This window comes from Rana temporaria, chromosome 10 (genome assembly GCF_905171775.1).
Source record: "Rana temporaria chromosome 10, aRanTem1.1, whole genome shotgun sequence".
Lineage (NCBI taxonomy): Eukaryota > Metazoa > Chordata > Amphibia > Anura > Ranidae > Rana > Rana temporaria.
Genome location: NC_053498.1, coordinates 8,095,410 through 8,114,615, shown reverse-complemented (window position 1 = coordinate 8,114,615; position 19,206 = coordinate 8,095,410). Strand labels below are relative to the sequence as shown.

The window sequence follows — 19,206 nt, the reverse complement described above, 5'->3', positions numbered from 1 at the left end:
GGTTCGGTTGTGCTGCAGTCTCAGACAGTAAAGGTGCAGCAATCCAAAGCAGCCAATCAGATCTCATTTTCACTGGGTTCAGATTATTGATCATTTTCTGATTGGCTGCTGTGGTTACTGGTACGCCGCGGCGCCCACGCGCACTGGCATGCCCCCCCCTGGTACACACAACGGCCCCGAGTTATCGTGATCATTATGACCAATCATAGCGATCACATGATTATAATGTAAGCAAAACTATCCTTAATGGCTTCCATCCATGATAGCTTGCTTACTGTTGTGATGCTGTGATTGGCCCACAGCTATCACATGGTACCCCATCCATGACAGCTTGCTTACTGTTGTGATGCTGTGATTGGCCCACAGCTATCACATGGTACCCCATCCATGACAGCTTGCTTACTGTTGTAATGCTGTGATTGGCCCACAGCTATCACATGGTACCAGGCACCTTGTATTATGTGAATAGCTGGAGCCAACACACAACATCACAATAGTAAGCAAGCTGTAAGGAATGAGAGCTGTTCATGACAGTTAAAACGACTGCTTATAACACTGATCATCACTGTCATAAGCAATAATAGTGTAAGAAAAAATATAAAAAAATCCCTGATCAACCCTCCTGAGTAGTACAGTGTCTATGGTGAGACTGACCTATTCTGATGACAGTATTTTGAAAAATGTAATAAAAAAAGTGTCCCTGATCAGTCAAAAAAATCTAAAAATGTAAATATATATATATATATATATATATATATATATATATATATATATATATATATATATATATATATATATATATATATATATATATAAATGTAGTAATAATAATAATAATAATAATAAAGATGTAATAAATGAAAAAAATAAATAGAAATTATATATAGATTATAAGTTTTTTTTTTCTAACTGTTTAAAAAAAAAAAATATAAAAAAAAAGTGTGTTATTTTTTAATACTGTCATCAGTCAGTGTCCCTGATCAGTCAAAAAAATCTAAAAATGTAAAGAAAAAAAAAATATATATATATATAAATGTAATAATAATAATAAATATAAAAAACATGTAATAAATGAAAAATAAAAAGTGTCAGTGTCCCTGATCAGTCAAGAAAATCTAAAAAATGTAATATATATATATATATATATATATATATATATATATATATATATATATATATATATATATATATATATATATATATATATATATATATATATATATAAAAATGTAATAATAAATATAAAAAACATGTAATAAATGAAAAATAAAAAGTGTCAGTGTCCCTGATCAGTCAAGAAAATCTAAAAAATGTAATATATATATATATATATATATATATATATATATATATATATATATATATATATATATATATATATATATATATAAATGTAATAATAAATATAAAAAAGATGTAATAAATGAAAAATAAAATAAAATAAAAATTATATATATATACAGTGAGGAAAAAAAGTATTTGAACACCCTGCTATTTTGCAAGTTCTCCCACTTGGAAATCATGGAGGGGTCTGAAATTGTCATCGTAGGTGCATGTCCACTGTGAGAGACATAATCAAAAAAAAAATTGCAGAAATCACAATTTATGATTTTTTAACTATTTATTTGTATGCTACAGCTGCAAATAAGTATTTGAACACCTGTCTATCAGCTAGAATTCTGACCCTCAAAGACCTGTTAGTCTGCCTTTAAAATGTCCACCTCCACTCCATTTATTATCCTAAATTAGATGCACCTGTTTGAGGTCATTAGCTGCATAAAGACACCTGTCCACCCCATACAATCAGTAAGAATCCAACTACTAACATGGCCAAGACCAAAGAGCTGTCCAAAGACACTAGAGACAAAATTGTACACCTCCACAAGGCTGGAAAGGGCTACGGGGAAATTGCCAAGCAGCTTGGTGAAAAAAGGTCCACTGTTGGAGCAATCATTAGAAAATGGAAGAAGCTAAACATGACTGTCAATCTCCCTCGGACTGGGGCTCCATGCAAAATCTCACCTCGTGGGGTCTCAATGATCCTAAGAAAGGTGAGAAATCAGCCCAGGACTACACGGGAGGAGCTGGTCAATGACCTGAAAAGAGCTGGGACCACCGTTTCCAAGGTTACTGTTGGTAATACACTAAGATGTCATGGTTTGAAATCATGCATGGCACGGAAGGTTCCCCTGCTTAAACCAGCACATGTCAAGGCCCGTCTTAAGTTTGCCAATGACCATTTGGATGATCCAGAGGAGTCATGGGAGAAAGTCATGTGGTCAGATAAGTCCAAAATAGAACTTTTTGGTCATAATTCCACTAACCGTGTTTGGAGGAAGAAGAATGATGAGTACCATCCCAAGAACACCATCCTTACTGTGAAGCATGGGGGTGGTAGCATCATGCTTTGGGGGTGTTTTTCTGCACATGGGACAGGGCGACTGCACTGTATTAAGGAGAGGATGACCGGGGCCATGTATTGCGAGATTTTGGGCAACAACCTCCTTCCCTCAGTTAGAGCTTTGAAGATGGGTCGAGGCTGGGTCTTCCAACATGACAATGACCCGAAGCACACAGCCAGGATAACCAAGGAGTGGCTCTGTAAGAAGCATATCAAGGTTCTGGCGTGGCCTAGCCAGTCTCCAGACCTAAACCCAATAGAGAATCTTTGGAGGGAGCTCAAACTCCGTGTTTCTCAGCGACAGCCCAGAAACCTGACTGATCTAGAGAAGATCTGTGTGGAGGAGTGGGCCAAAATCCCTCCTCCAGTGTGTGCAAACCTGGTGAAAAACTACAAGAAACGTTTGACCTCTGTAATTGCAAACAAAGGCTACTGTACCAAATATTAACATTGATTTTCTCAGGTGTTCAAATACTTATTTGCAGCTGTATCATACAAATAAATAGTTAAAAAAATCATACATTGTGATTTCTGGATTTTTTTTTTTGATTATGTCTCTCACAGTGGACATGCACCTACGATAACAATTTCAGACCCCTCCATGATTTCCAAGTGAGAGAACTTGCAAAATAGCAGGGTGTTCAAATACTTATTTTCATCACTGTATATATATATATATATATAGCAGCAAAAGAGTCGCTGGTTTGAATCCCAACCACGACACTACCTGCCTGGAGTTTGCATGTTCTCCCGGTGCCTGTCAGGGTTTCCTCAGGTTTCCTCCCACACCCGAAAGACATGATAGAAGGTTAATTGGATCCTGTCTAAATTCTCCCTAGTATGTGTATGAATGTGAGATAGAAACCTTAGATTGTAAGCTCCTTGAGGGTAGGGACTAGGGTGCCCACAAGTCCTGGATAGCCTGGGACTGTCCTGCAATGGACATGTCTGTCCTGTGTCCCAGGCACCTTCATTCCAGGACAATACAGTGTCCCGGAATGAAATAATGGACATTCCAGTGCAGCCACCCTATTAACTACTTTTGTGGAACTGGTTGCTAGGACCGGCCACCGCCTGGCGTCTAGCAACCAGTGACATCACAGACTGTCAGATAGTGAGGCCCGGGAGCAAAGCCCACGCCTGATGCTGCACTGCTGTCTCCAGTGTCTCCCGAAGTCCCTGACCAGCCCACCTACTGTGTGTCAGCCTGCCCGACTGCTGCTTCTGCTCAGGTGGCAGTTGGTGGGTCTGGTTATCAAAGATGGCAGTGCGAGGAAGCAGGAGTGGCAGAGGCTGTCAGGCTGACCCCAGAGGAGCATGAAGTATCCAGACTCCAGTCCCGGAACTCCTCCTCCTTGCAATTCACTGCAAAGACCAAGAGCAAGTAACACTGATAAAGAGCTGCAGTAAGCCACACAGGCACAGATAACATGGCACTGTGGCAGACAGAGGGCAAGCAGAACTGGAATAGGGTGGCCATGAGGTGGGTGGTGTACTCTGCTTCTCCTAACATTGACAAGGCATGGATTTATGGCCATCGCTCCTCCCCCTTTGGAGGTACTATCTTAATGCCTCCAGAGTGACCCCTTGCATCCTCCAGGGTGTCCCATTAAAACCTCCAGGGTGCCTCCATAGTGCCCCTTTACTTCTTCCAGAGTGCCCCCTGACATCCTTCAGCATGGATGAACAGTAGTACTGAGGGGGCACTCTGGAGGAAGATGTAAGGGGGCACTCCAGAGGATGTAAGGTGGCACCCTGGAGGATGTCAGGGGGCACTCCGGAGGATGTAAGGAGACTCTGGCTAAGTTATTACCACCAAAATGCCCCCTTACAACCCTTGGAGTGCCCCCTTAGTAGAGTAGTACTAAGGAGGCACCCTGGAGGCACTAAGGGTGCACTCTGGAGGAGGATGTAAGGGGGGAGTAGACCTGCTGTACTCCCTGCGGTAGTTCATCTGAAAAGTGATCCCAGGGCCCACTTATAATCTTGCACACAGGGCAACCTATTTCATAATACGCCACTGCCCCTGCCCCAAATATTGGCAAAAATAGAAAAAAAGGTATCAAAAAATCATCTTGTTGGGGTGGAGGTTTGAAAATGTGGTCACCCAAGTAGGGACTGATGTAAATGTACAATATATATGTAAAGCGTTGCATAAATTGACGGCGCTATATAATTACCTAGAATAAAGAATAAATAAATAAGCAATAATAAAATCATATATAATAAATACTAATGTATGGATCACTTTGTTTTGCAGAGCCGTCTGTCTGATCAGGAGCAATGGGGCTGATTTAGGCTCCCTTCCCACTTGTATTACCTTGACGCAGCTTTGGATGGGTGCAAACTGGATAGGACTTTGGCTTTGTCCAGTGATATTGGACAACTGTTGCATTGTACAACATTCAGGAATGACTTTCATGCAACTTTTGAGGGTTAACATTGAAGTCTATGGCCCTCAAGTTGCATGAAAGTTGGACCAAAGTAGTGCATGAGCTACTTTGAAGTTGTACATATGTGAATGGTTATCATTGGAAAACGCAGGGAACAACTTGTCATGCAACTTTGATGTCCAAAGTTGCATGACACGTCGCACAAGTGCGAATGGAACCCTGGAGAGTGCAAAATCGGGGTGCAGCTGTGCATACAAACGAATCAGCTTCCAGGTTTTAGCCCAGGTTCACATTAATGCGGTTTAGAAATCTACGCGTTCAGCTGAACTCAAACCGGCAATGCAGTCCGACTTCGGGGGGGGGGGGGGAATTTGACAGACATCTGTGCGGGTTCGTGCACAGATGTCTATTCAAATCGCCCCCAAAGTCGCCAAAAGTAGTACAGGAACTTCTTTTGGGAATGGGTGCGGCGCCACACCGATTCGGGCAGTGCCATTCCGGCAATAGCCGCCGATTTGGCCCAATGTGAATGTGGGCTTGTTGTCAAAGCTTAATTGAACAAGCTGAAGTCAGAAGCAGATTGGCTACCATGCACAGCTGCACTAGATTTTTCACTCTCCAGTTTTAGTAAATGAACCCCAGTGTAACCACCAACCACCAGACAGGATGAGAAGGAGATATCTGGACTTGGATATTATGATGTGATACTTCAGTTCTAAATTCACTTGTTCTCTACCCTACTCCATAAAAACGAAAAAATATAATATTTTAGCTGAAACTTCAGCTTGGCATTCTCCTTAAATCAAATGTTCACCTCCAGCGTCAACTACGTGGATGTCCTTGGTGTAAATAAGCCCCTCTAGTTCACTTCAGGTGTAACTGAGATGTAAACGGGGGCATCGACCTCTGTGAATATCTCAGAATTCATGCACCTGCTTTAACTTATTAGCTCTTTAATCTTATCTTTTCAATGTACAACGACCTCTAGCCTTTTTTCCATACCGGAAATTTGGACTGTTCCTATTGGTCGCCATTATCGTACCTACTGCAGGTGGTCTCGGAGAACCAGCTAGTTTGTGTATATAAGGCGTTGGGACGAGTTATTCTACAGGTCACAGGCACAATGTTCGGGTTCGTGATACTTGCAATCTGCCTTAACTACGGTAAGTTAAAGACTGAATTTTCGATAACTGTTATATAAAACTTCTCTACTAGATAGATACTAGTAACATAAGACACATTTGAAGTTGAAATATAGGGGATAGGTTTAGCCAGACAGAGCCTGTAAATTTTGGTGGTGGGATTACCAATTGGCTATATTTTGGCGGTGGGATTACCAATTGGCTACATTTTCGTGGTGGGTTTACCAATTGGCTACATGTTGGTGGTGGGATTACCAATTGGCTATATTTTGGCGGTGGGATTACCAATTGGCTACATTTTCGTGGTGGGATTACCAATTGGCTACATGTTGGTGGTAGGATTACCAATTGGCTATATTTTGGCGGTGGGATTACCAATTGGCTACATTTTCGTGGTGGGGTTACCAATTGGCTACATGTTGGTGGTGGGATTACCAATTGGCTACATGTTGGTGGTGGGATTACCAATTGGCCACATTTTGGCGGTGGGATAACCAACTGGCTAAATTGTGGCAGTGGGATAACCAATTGGCAAAATTTTGGAGGTGGGATTACTAGTTCCCAGTTGTAGCAGTTCAGGTCTAGTAGTGAGGGTCTATAGACCCTTGTGTGCTTTCAGAAAAGAAGCACAGAGTATCAATATAATCAACCCTATTGGTGCACCCAGTGTGTAATATATATATATAGATATATATATATATATATATATATATATATATATATATATATATATATATATATATATATATGTGTGTATTTATTTTTGTAAATATAACTATTCTATTTTCTTTTCTCTCTGTAGCCTACAGCTGTGGCGTGCCAGCTGTGCCGCCCAATGTTGCCAGGGTAGTTAATGGAGAGGATGCAGTACCACACAGCTGGCCATGGCAGGTATGTTCAATGAAGTATATTTCAAAAAGTTGCCAACTCACTTCCAGCTAAGTTCTCTCTTGAAATTGATCCTCCTTTAACGCTTTGCGGAACTCATTTCGTAGTTTGTGAATGGCTGTTGAAGATAGGCAGTTGCGCGGTAGTGAAATAGGGGAGGAGCTCAAACAATAACATTTTGCAGATGGAATGCACCAATTTTCTGAATCGGCAGAGAGAGAGACACACACATTGAGGCCCCATACACACGAGAGGATTTATCCGCAGATACGGTCCAGCGGACCGTATCCGCGGATAAATCCTCTCGAGGATTTCAGAAGATTTCTATGCGATGGCGTGTACACACCATCGCATTGAAATCCGCGCTGAAATCCTCTGCCGATGACGTGTCGTGCCGTCGCCGCTATTATGACGCGGCGACGGGCGCGACGCTGTCATATAAGGAATTCCACGCATGCGTCAAATCATTACGACGCGTGCGGGGAATCCCTTTGGACGGATGGATCCGGTAAGTCTGTACAGACGAGCGGATCCATCCGTTGGAATGGATTCCAGCAGATGGATTTGTTGTGCATGTCAGCAAATATCCGATCTGCTGGAAATCCATCCCAGGGGAGATTTATCCGCGGATAAATATCCGACGGAGTGTACACACCATAGGATCTATCCGCAGAAACCCATTTGATGGGATTTATCTGCGGATAGATTCTATGGTGTGTATGGGGCCTGACACTTAGGCCCCATACACACGATAGAATCCATCCGCAGATAAATCCCAGCAAATGGGTTTCTGCGGATAGATCCTATGGTGTGTACACGCCAGCGGATCCGTTTCCGTGGAGAAATCTCCTCTGGGATGGATTCCAGCAGATCGGATATTTGCTGACATGCACAACAAATCCATCTGCTGGAATCCATTCCAACGGATGGATCCGCTCGTCTGTACAGACTTACCGGATCCATCCGTCCAAAGGGATTCCCCGCACGCGTCGTAATGATTTGACGCATGCGTGGAATTCCTTATATGACAGCGTCGCGCCGTCGCCGCGTCATAATAGCGACGACGGCGCGACACGTCATCGCCAGAGGATTTCAGCGTGGATTTCAATGCGATGGTGTGTACACGCCATCGCATAGAAATCTTCTGAAATCCTCGAGAGGATTTATCCGCGGATACGGTCCGCTGGACCGTATCTGCGGATAAATCCTCTCGTGTGTATGGGGCCTTAGTTGAACAAATTGTTCTAGTAAATATTCTTTAGCAAAAATTATTTTGTGCAAGTCACTCAAGACCAATAAACGCAGATTGCTGACTGGTTAAAGCATACACAAATGATAACTAATTATGGGTCATCCTCTTAGAGTACTATGCATAAGTAAATTTCAGATTGGAGAATAATTCATGGATAAATGGTTGGACATTTTTAGTTTGTTTATAGCCAGGCAAGGGCAATGCATTGAGATGTTTACTGATAAATTTTAATAAAAATAATGATGTGCAGATAGCTAAGAAAAGAATTGCAAGAGACTTAATACCCTTTTAGTTAATATGTACTACTGATAAAAATAGCTAACTGCTCTCTTATCTAGTCTCTTAGCTTATTCCCTTCAAACAAAGAGTAGAATAAATGTTTGATGAGTGCAAATAATAATCAGTTTTGGCTGATTGTGCCCATGCCTTTATATATGTGTATGCTTTTAAAATATCCTCATAGTATATCCAGGCACATCAAGTAAGTTTTTCAATATGACCTTTGACTTTCTTCCTTTTGCCTACTGTCCTTTGAGGGCTGTCATGGGGTTAACAGTCACCCCAAGTTCTAATCGTCTCCTATTCTGTCCTTTGAGGGCTGTAATGGAGTTAACAGTCACCCCAAGTTCAAATGTTTTCCTATTCTGTCCTTTGAGGGCTGTAATGGGGTCAACGGTCACCCCATGTTCCACTTGTCTTCTATTGTGTCCTTTGAGGGTTGTAATGGGCACAGCAGTCACCCCGAGTTCCAGTTTTCTCCTTTGGTCTTTTGAGGGCTGTATTGGGGTCAGCAGTCAGCCCAAGTTCCAGTTTTCTCATTTTGTGTCCAGTTACCCTGAATTCCAATTGTTTCCTATTATATCACAAAGCTGTCTGACCAAATGCTTTTAAATGTGCACGTTCCCTAGTCTAATTTACTAGTTCAAGGCTCGTCACTTTAGAGCCAAAAATAACGTTTGTGGGGCATTCATTACCATGTAAAATGACATTTACCTTGAAGTCCCCTCTCTTCTTTTTGGAGAGCATTAATTACATACATTTCTAGATTTACCTGAAAGCCTCCTGTTTAATATGTCACCTTTGCATATCAGTACCAGACTGAATTGAGGATTTTGCACAATAATGATGAATTAAATCTTTCTTGTCTCCTTTAGATCTCCCTTCAATACCAGGGATCCAGCGGAAACTGGGGACACACCTGTGGTGGCACTCTGATCAATGAAAACTGGGTCCTGACCGCTGCCCACTGCATCAGGTAACTTTCAGATGCTAAAAATAAATTTTTAGTACATATGAAACATTTTCTGTAATTGCTTCACTTCATTAGCAATAGTGTAGAGGTAAACTACTATGTGTTAAAAAAAAAGGCAATTTATATTAGAACTGCTATGCCAATTGCCTCTTCGCAATCCATGGCAATTTGGGGACCTGTGCCCTGGCTTGCACACTGCACTTGTTTTATTTTAACGGCATGTCATGGAAAACGCAGCTCAGAGCAACCCTTAAATGCCAGGGCATGCAGGTAATTAGGGAGAGTGTTCTGTTATCCTTATCATAGTCCATGTAACACCTCAGTCTGAGGAAAATGTAGACACAGAGTGCTATCAGGAAATAAAAGATTAAACGTCAAGGGGGGTCCTATCCTAGGTTGGGTCACTCCAATGTACAGATTCACCTCCTAAGCACTCATTCAATTTCACTTGTGTTTTGTCCAGCTCTGCGAATACATACAGGGTTTATCTGGGCAAATACAGCCTGGATACTGCAGATGAACCAGGTTCTATTGCCATCTCCGCTGAGAAGATCATTGTCCATGAAAGATGGAGCTCTTTTCTCATCCTGTGAGTATGACATGACTTTCGGAATACACAATCTGTGATGGGTTGCATTTACGTTCTTCTCTCTTGTGCTCACTCTCGTGTGTCTAGGTGTTGATGGTCCTGGTCTTCCGTTTTAGCTAAACTTGTGACCTCAACACTAACCATTTCTGTAATGCTAATACAATTCTAATACTAATCTATCAACCAACCCCAATCTGTGATGGGTTGCATTTACGTTCTTCTCCCCTGTGCTCACTCAGCTGTGTCTAGGTGTTATTGGTTCTGGTCTTCGGTCTCAACTAGACTTGTGACCTCAACACTAACCATTCCTGTAACCTTAATACTAACCTAACACTAACCTAATAATAATCCTAATACTAACCTATCAAGTAACCCCAATCTGTGATGGGCTGCATTTAGGTTTTTCTCCCCTGTGCTCACCATCAACATCAGATGTCCTACCACCAACCTTCCCAATAACACTAATGCTAACTACCTATCTAGCTAGGTGTTGATGATCCTGTTCTTTAGTCCCAGCTAGACTTGTGACCTCAACACTAACCATTCCTGTAATCCTTATACCATCCTAATAGTAACATATCAAACAACCTCAATCTGTGATGGGCTGCATTAACTTATTTCTCCCCTGTGCTTACTCTGGTGTCTATGTGTTGATGCTCCTGATCTTCGGTTTCAACTAGGCTTGTGACCTCAACACTAACCATTCCTGTAATCATAATACCATCCTAATACCAATATCAAGTAACCTCAATCTGTGATGGGCTACATTTACGTTCTTCTCCCCTGTACTCACCCTCTTGTGTCTAGTTGTTGATGGTCCTTGTCTTCAGTCCCAGCTGGACGTGTGACCTCAACACTAACCATTCCTGTAATTCTAATACTAATCTAACACTAACCTAATAATAATCCTAATACTAACATAACACTAACCTAATAATAATCCTAATACTAACCTATCAAGTAACCCCAATCTGTGATGTATTTCTCCCCTATGCTCACCATCAACATCAGATGCCCTACCACCAACCTTCCCAATAACACGATACCCTTTAAACTAGCCCTCTCTGTAATCGTAAAGCTGTCCCTCCCTGTAATCCTAACAGTAACCCTCCCTGTAATTTCAATAATAACACTACCTGTATCCTTAGCACTACTGCTCCCTGTAAATCGGAAATCTAACCCTTCACTTAACTTTCGCACAAATGCTCCTGGTAACCCTAACACTAAGCTCTTCTGTATCTCTAACAATTATACTCCCTGTAATTCCAACATTAATACTTCCCGTATCCCTAACCCTAAATGTGACCCTCATACAAACCCTTCTTGTAACCCTAACACCAACCCAACTGTAACCATAACACTAACCCTGCCTGTAACCCTCACACAAATGCTACTGGTACCCTGCCTCCCTATAATTCCAACACTAATATTCCCCATTTCCCTAACACTAAACCTCCCTGTGAATATAACCCTAACCCTCATACAAACCCTCATTGTAACTCTAACACCAACCTACCCATAACCATAACACTAACCCTCCCTGTAACACCAACCCACCCATAACCATAACACTAACCCTCCCTGTAACACCAACCCACCCATAACCATAACACTAACCCTCCCTGTAACACCAACCCACCCATAACCATAACACTAACCCTCCCTGTAGCACTCACACAAATGCTCCTGGCAACCCTAACACTAAGCCTCCCTGTATCTCTAAACCCTCCCTATGATTCCAACATTAATACTCCCTATATCCCCAAACCCGAAATGTGACCCTCATACAAATCTACCCTGTAACCCTAACACCAACCCAACTGTAACCATAACACTAACCCTGCCTGTAAACCTCACACACATGCTACTGCTACCCTGCCTCCCTATAATTCCAACACTAATACTCCCTGTATCCCTAACACTAATCCTCACTGTAAATATAACCCTAGCCCTCACAAAAACCCTCCCTGTAACACCAACCACCCATAACCATAACACTAACCCTCCCTGTAACTCTCACACAAATGCTCCTGGTAACCATAACACTAAGCCTCCCTGTATCTCTAACAATTACCCTCCCTATAATTCCAACACTAATACTCCCTGTATCCCCAACACTAACCTTTCATGTAACCCTCATACAAACCTTTCCTGTAATCCTAACACCAACCCACCTGTAACTATGACTTTAACCCTCCCTGTAAATCTAATGCTCCATGTAACCCTTGCACCAACCTTCCTTGGAACTCTAACACCAACCCTCTCTTTAACCCTAACACTAACTCCTCTAAGTAACCGTAATTCTAATCCTTTCTCAAACCCTAACACTAAACCCACAACACCCATGTGACTGATGTATATGTGTTCTTTCAGCAACGACATCGCTCTCATCAAGCTGTCCCAACCCGCACCACTCAGTGACGACATTCAGCCATCCTGCCTGCCCCCTAGTGGCGTCCTCTTGGCCAATAATTCAGACAGCTATGTGACTGGATGGGGTCGTCTGTACAGTAAGCAATGTTTTTACCTTTAAATAAGAATTCACATTTATAGCGATGGTTCTGGTATCTAAAGTGAACCCGTCAGCCATTAAAAGTCCTTCCTAAAGGAAGACAGCACAAAGTGCTTCAGGCTACTTTTGTTCAAGCATATCCAAAAGGCACAATCTATCTTTTAGTTTTGAATGGAGTATGGAAGAGTTAGAACCTCTGTCGGGTTTTTGTTATTGCCGTGTCCCCTCTGGGGAGAGTCACCCCCTCTGTATATCTTGCTATCCTTGTCTCTGGTACAGAAAGTGATAGGAAATCCAAAATGTTATAGTAATCACTGGAGCAGAAATTGAGAGGAAATCTTCCAATGAGGACACCCCTTCCAGTGACAACTATCTAATAGAGGGTTTCCCTCCACTTTGGAGAGAGTTCCTCTCACTTCCTGTTGTGACTGCAGAACAGGAAATGAGGGTAAGTTCCCCGAAAGGAACACTGATAGGAAATGCCTCCTCTATTACAAAATAATAATAAAAAAAGTTTAGGAATTTTTTTTTTTGTGGAATACAGACCCTCAAATTCTGAGCACCTCGTCCCTTGTACATCAAGACAATAAAGAGGGGGGAAAAGGGTACCCAAAGACCCTGGGGACTTTTTAACGGTGCTAATAGAGTAGTAATAGAATACTCTATTAGCACCATTAAAAAGTCCCCAGGGTCTTTGGGTACCCTTTCCCCCCCTCTTTATTGTCAAAAAAAGTTTAGGGTTTAGAGCTTCTTATAACTAGAATATCTTGGCTCTATGGCACTTTAAACCAATGGCTCAACTTCCTCAACTTCATATGACCCGCCCTTAACTCAAAACCAGTCCCTGTGCAGTAAGACCCGCCCTTTTTTTAGTTTCTTCCTTCCATTCCTCCATTTCTTTTTCTTTATTCTCTCTATTTCCTTCTATTCTCTCCTTCCTTTTCTTCTTCCCTTTCTTACTTCCTTCTTTCCATTTTGTTTCTATTCTTTTCCTTTTTCCCTCCATTTCCTTATTTTTTTCTTTTCTTTTATTTATATTCATTCCTTCCATTTACTTTGTTCCCTCGTTGCATTTTTATTCTGTTCTTTCCTTCCTTCTGTTTCCTTTCTATTATTTCCTTCCTTTCTTTTTCCTTCCCTCTGTTTTTCTTCCATTCTTTTATTTACTTTCTATTCTTTTCTTTCCTCCCTGTCTTCAATTTCTCTCCTCTTCCTTCTCTCCGTTTCCTTCCTTACATTTTCTTTTTATTCTTTTCTTCTTTCCCTCCATTTCATTTTTATTCTTCCTCTCCCTTCCCTTCCTATGCCTTTCCTTATATACCCTTTTATTCTTTTCTTTCTTCCCTCCATTTCCTTTCTATTTATTCCTTCCTTGCTTCCATTTCCTTTTTTCCATTTTATTTCTATTCCTTATTTATTCCTTCCATTTCCTTTCTTTCCTTTCTTCTCTCCTTTCATTTATTTTCTATTCTTTCTTTTCGTTCCTTTGATTTCCTTTTTATCCTTTCCTTCATTTCTTTTATTTAATTCCTAATCTTTTCTTCCTTCCCTTCATTTGCTTTCTATTCTGTTCTTCCGTCCTGTTTTCTTTTTCTCTCCTCCTCCTTCCTTGCCTCCATCTATTTTTTTCCTTCCTTGCCTCCATTTTCTTTCCTTCCTTTCAGTATTACTTCCCTCTGAGTATTTCCGAGTCTCTCCGGCGCCTCCCCCCCATCTCTGGGCACATTTGGTATTGCATGCCATAGAAGTCAATGCGGAACAAATTATCTTAGTTTCCATTGACTTCTATGGGGAAACTCGCTTCGCAATGCGAGTGCTTTCGATTACAAGCATTCTCCTGGAAGGGATTATTCCTCGTAGTCCAAGGTTCCACTGTACTGACTATAGGGGGGTTGTAAGACCCCCATACACACTATTAGATTTTCTGAAGATTTTTGTCTTCAGATTTACCAAAATGATATCATTTGAGGTCATACCTTAAGAGTTTCAATTTGTATGCAATCAGGCAGGCCCTTGTACTCTTGTAATCTTCAGAAAATCTTATCGTGTGTATGGGGTGTGTATGGGGCAAAGCCGTCTCTGTAGAAGGTGATATTTAAAGCCTAACTTCATCCAAAATTCACTTATCATTGTGTGCTTTGTTTTTCAGCTGGCGGACCCATCGCTGATAACCTGCAACAGGCTCTCCTCCCAGTGGTGGATTACCCTACCTGCTCCAAGTCTGACTGGTGGGGCTGGCAGGTCAGGGACACCATGGTCTGCGCCGGCGGTGACGGCATTGTCTCCGCATGCAACGTAAGTCGTGGTCCTCCTTAGCACTAATATAGATTGCCAAATTTGAGATTCAGGCATATGGAGGTGTGCACCCCCCCCCCCCAGGAGGGGAGAAGCATGTTCAGCCTACCTCGTTGGTCATGTAACCGGATAAGCCTATCTGAACTCTGATCCAGCAGGGATCACATGATCAAATGCCTAAGCTTCATTGATTGCATGAGCAGCACTGGAGCGAAACCAAAGCAGCATTTTCTCCAGCAAAAACACAATTTTAGCCCTTTTTTCATGTTTTGATAAACCTTATGAGATCGATTTTTTTGAGTATAGGGTTATAGATTCCGTATCTTCATACAGCTCATTATCAGGGGGGTGTCTTTTTTTAAATCCAGTGAATACAGTTCCTGCTTTTCAATCCCTGTATCTAATGATTGCATTGTACTGCGCAGGGTGATTCCGGTGGCCCCCTGAACGTTAAGGCTGAGAACGGATCCTGGCAAGTGCACGGCATTGTCAGCTTCGGCTCCGGCATCAGCTGCAACTACGAGAAGAAGCCAACCGTCTTCACCAGAGTCTCCGCCTACATCGACTGGATCAACGACGTAAGTTCAACCGGCAACAGTCAGCTCCTTGCACCAGTGATTGCCTATCTGTGCCGCTGCTTCCTCTTCTGCTTGCGTAAAAAAATAAATAAGGGAAAGGGTGTATTATTAAGTGCAAATTTGTGTCTTTTATATCTGACTGGAGAAAAAAAATACAATAAGGTCTTGTCCTCTAACAAGGGGTCATACTCACAACGAAATGATTGTGCAGGAAGAAGGAAACCAGGGGCGGACTGACCATTGAGTCACTCTGGCACTGCCCGAGGGCCCCATGCCACTAGGGGGCCCCGGGTTGCCAGGCTCAGTAAAACCAGGGACAGTATGTAAAAATCTGTGTTTTTTTTACATCTGTCCCTGATATGTCCGAAACCGACATGCTTTTGATGTGAAAATTCCGAGATTTTAGCTGCCCCGCCTCTGCACTGCCTCCTGGCGCGGTGGCCATCTGTAAGCCCAGGGGCCCCATAATCTTCTATTGCCCGGGGGCCCCAATGAGTTGTCAGTCCGCCCCTGAAGGAAGCCATGCTTCACCATTCTGATTGGATGTCTGGAGAAACATAAACATTGCTAAGTTGTAGAACATGTGCACTGTCAAAAAAAAAAAATGTTTAGTTTCATTTTTTTTTTTTATGATCGAAATTCTTAAATTCGAAAGTTTGGAAATCCAAAAATGTTCGAAATTCGAAAATTTGGAAATGCGGTGATTCGACAATAAGAACGAAAATCCGAAAAAAAAGAATGAAAATTGGAAAATCCAAGACAATAACTATATAAAGGGGGGGGGGGGGGGAATGAGTGAGCGAAAAGAAAAAGATGTAATAATAAAAAAAAAAAATATATATATATATATATATATTTATATATATATATATATATATATATATATATATATATATATATATATATATATATATATATATATATATATATATATATATTTGTTTTTTCGTACTATCACCAGCCAGTGTCCCTGATCACATATATATGATGATACTGTACTTCACTGGCGACAATATGAAAAAAAAAGTGAAATATTTTTTTCATCAATTTCCTAATATTCCAAAACATTTGAAAATAAGAACGAAAATTCTAAAATCCAAAACAATAACTATATAAAGGGGGGGATAAGCAAGCAAAAAGAAAAAGAAAATAATAAAAAATAATAAAAAATAAATAAAACAAAAAATTATATATATATATATATATAGCCAAACACTAACCATGAGTGAAAGAAACGTTTTCTATATATATATATATAAACTTGCGAAAAATTGGTTTGTTTTTGTTTCAGTCTTTTTTTTTTTTATTCCGGGTCATTCGTTATGATTGCAATTTATAAATTCAAAAATTCCGAAAATAAGAAAGAAAATCTGAGCATTCGAAAGAATAACTAACTAATAATAACAACTAACTATTAAATTATAGGTATTGGAATTTTCTTTCAAATTTGGCTGTTAGTGACCGTAACGAATACAAATTTATCCAAAGTTTACGAATTATCTGAAATAACGACGATCGCTTCTAAACAAATGGAACAGAACAAAATTAATAAATAATAATAATAAAACTTTTTCATTATTATTATTGTTAATTATTATTATTAAGTCGTTATGTTCCATTCCTTTAGATGCGGTATTCGTTATTTCGGATAATTTGAAACTCCGTATAAATTCATATTTGTTACGTTCACTAACAGCCAAATTTGAAAGGAAATTCCATTACCTATAATTTAATAGTTAGTAATACTTAAAGCGGGGGTTCACCCAAAAAAATTTTTTTAACATTACATTCAGCCGAGTTGTCAGAATGACAATCGACTGTTTTTTTTTTTTTTTCCCCGTACATACCGTATTTTCACCGCCGCTTCCAGGTATGTCTTCTGCGGGACTGGGCATTCCTAATTGATTGACAGGCTTCCGACCGTCGCATACTGTGTGTCACGAGTTGCCGAAAGAAGCCGAACATCGGTGCGCAGGCGCCGTATAGAGCCGACTCGCAGTCCGGCTTCTTTCTGCAACTCGTGACGCGCTGTATGCGACAGTCGGAAGCCTGTCAATCAATTAGGAACGCCCAGTCCCGCAGAAGACATACCCGGAAGCCGCGGTGAAAATACGGTATGTACAGGGATTAAATAAAAAAAAAAAAAATTGTCATTCTGACAACTCGGCTGAATGTAATGATAAATTTTTTTTTGGGGGTGAACCCCCCGCTTTAAGTTATTATTCGTATCATTATGATCAGTTTTTCCAAGTTTCGCATTTTCAAATTTTGGATTTACGAATTTTCGAATATTCTGAAAAAATTGTTAAAACGGGGTTAATTTGCATATTTCCGAATTAACGAAATTGGCAGAGAGGAGCAGCAGTCACGGATTGGTTAGTAATATATCATGGTTTTAATATAATATATTATGTAATATAATATTTAAAAAATGATGTGATATAATATATTAGTAATATAATATGTTTCTGATGTATATTCCCTTTTCCTGCAGAAAATCGCCAACAACTAAAAGTCCTCTCCCGTGACGGGACCGCGGCGGCGGCGGGATTCTCCATCTGCTCTTTTATTATATACACTTGTCTTGGAATTTTTTTGATCCAATAAAAATGTGTGAGCAAAACGGGATCCACCTTTGTCTCTGAATTATTTTCTGCTTCCTTTGGATCGGTTGTATTGCAGGCCGAGTTCAAACAGTCCGGTGTTCTAAAAGGTGCGGCAATCCAAAGCGGCCAATCAGATCGCATTTCACTGAGTTCGGATCACAGAAAGATCATTTCTGATTGGCTGCTGTGGTTACTGGTACGTTGCGGCACTGGAATGCCACTGTGAGCGGCCTGGGTGATCCGGGGGGCCCTTTTTAACCACTTCAATACCGGGCTTTTATACCCACCTCAATACCGGGCCTATTCTGGCACTTCTCTCCTACATGTACAAATCATCATTCTTTTGCTAGAAAATTACGCAGAACCCCCAAACATTATATATGTTTTTTTTCAGCAGACACCCTAGGGAATAAAACAACGGTCATTGCAACATCCCTTGTAATAGGAAATGTGTGTGACAGGTCCTCTTTATGGAGAGAGGCGGGGTCAATAAGACCCCACATCTCTCCTCCGGGCTGGAAACCATGAGATCGGTGAAAAAAAATTCACTGATCTCATGATTACTGTTGCTTACTAGCCGCAATCACGGCTTTGTTTACTTACGGGTACCCGGGCGTGACGTCATCACATCGCGCCCGGGTCCTCCGACGGTCATAGAGATGACTGGTGACCATCTGGTCACCAGTCATCTCTATGCTTCCTGCCTGCGCCGGACAATTCTTTCTCCAGGCCCCCGATGGCACGGGAGAGCCCGGAGAAGCACCGGATGGCGGCGGGGGGGGGGGGGATTCTGAATCATGGGGAAAGCAAAAGAATTGTGAATAGAGATAATTAATGCGCTATCCCGTGAACAGAAAAAAAAAAGAGAGAGGAAAAGCTGCTACACAAGAATATGACAAAATTCAAAATGTGGTGCAAGTGTGTTACGCTAAGTATAAAAAGTAGTGCATAAGGTCATTAAAAATATACAACAAATAAAGTAGAATGATAATAAGTCCACCAATAAAACAAAAAGTGAAAGTGTCCGTCACAAATGGATGAAGAATTTCACAATAGGGTGTCACGCAGTGGCGGCTGGTGCTCAATTTTTTTTTGGGGGGGTGCAAACAAACGAAAAAAAAAAAAACATCAATTGCAGCCTCACTGTGCCATGCCATCAATTGTCGCCACTGTGCCCATCAATTGTCGCCACTGTGCCATGCCATCAATTGTCGCCACTGTGCCCATCAATTGTCACCACTGTGCCATGCCGATTGCAGCCACTGTGCCATCAGTTGTGGCCATTGTGCCATGCCAAA

General features: G+C 41.2%; 1 protein-coding gene across 1 annotated transcript; it reads left to right on the top strand.

The window, feature by feature from the left end:
* The first annotated feature begins 5,847 nt into the window (after positions 1-5,847).
* On the top strand, positions 5,848-17,930 carry LOC120916260 (chymotrypsin-C-like). The gene is made up of 8 exons (XM_040327134.1): positions 5,848-5,957; positions 6,739-6,827; positions 9,231-9,331; positions 9,792-9,917; positions 12,291-12,427; positions 14,579-14,724; positions 15,150-15,302; positions 17,797-17,930. The coding sequence occupies exons 1-8, from the start codon at positions 5,918-5,920 to the stop codon at positions 17,812-17,814; spliced, it is 810 nt and encodes a 269-aa protein (XP_040183068.1). The 5' UTR covers positions 5,848-5,917; the 3' UTR covers positions 17,815-17,930.
* Positions 17,931-19,206: the final 1,276 nt, after the last annotated feature.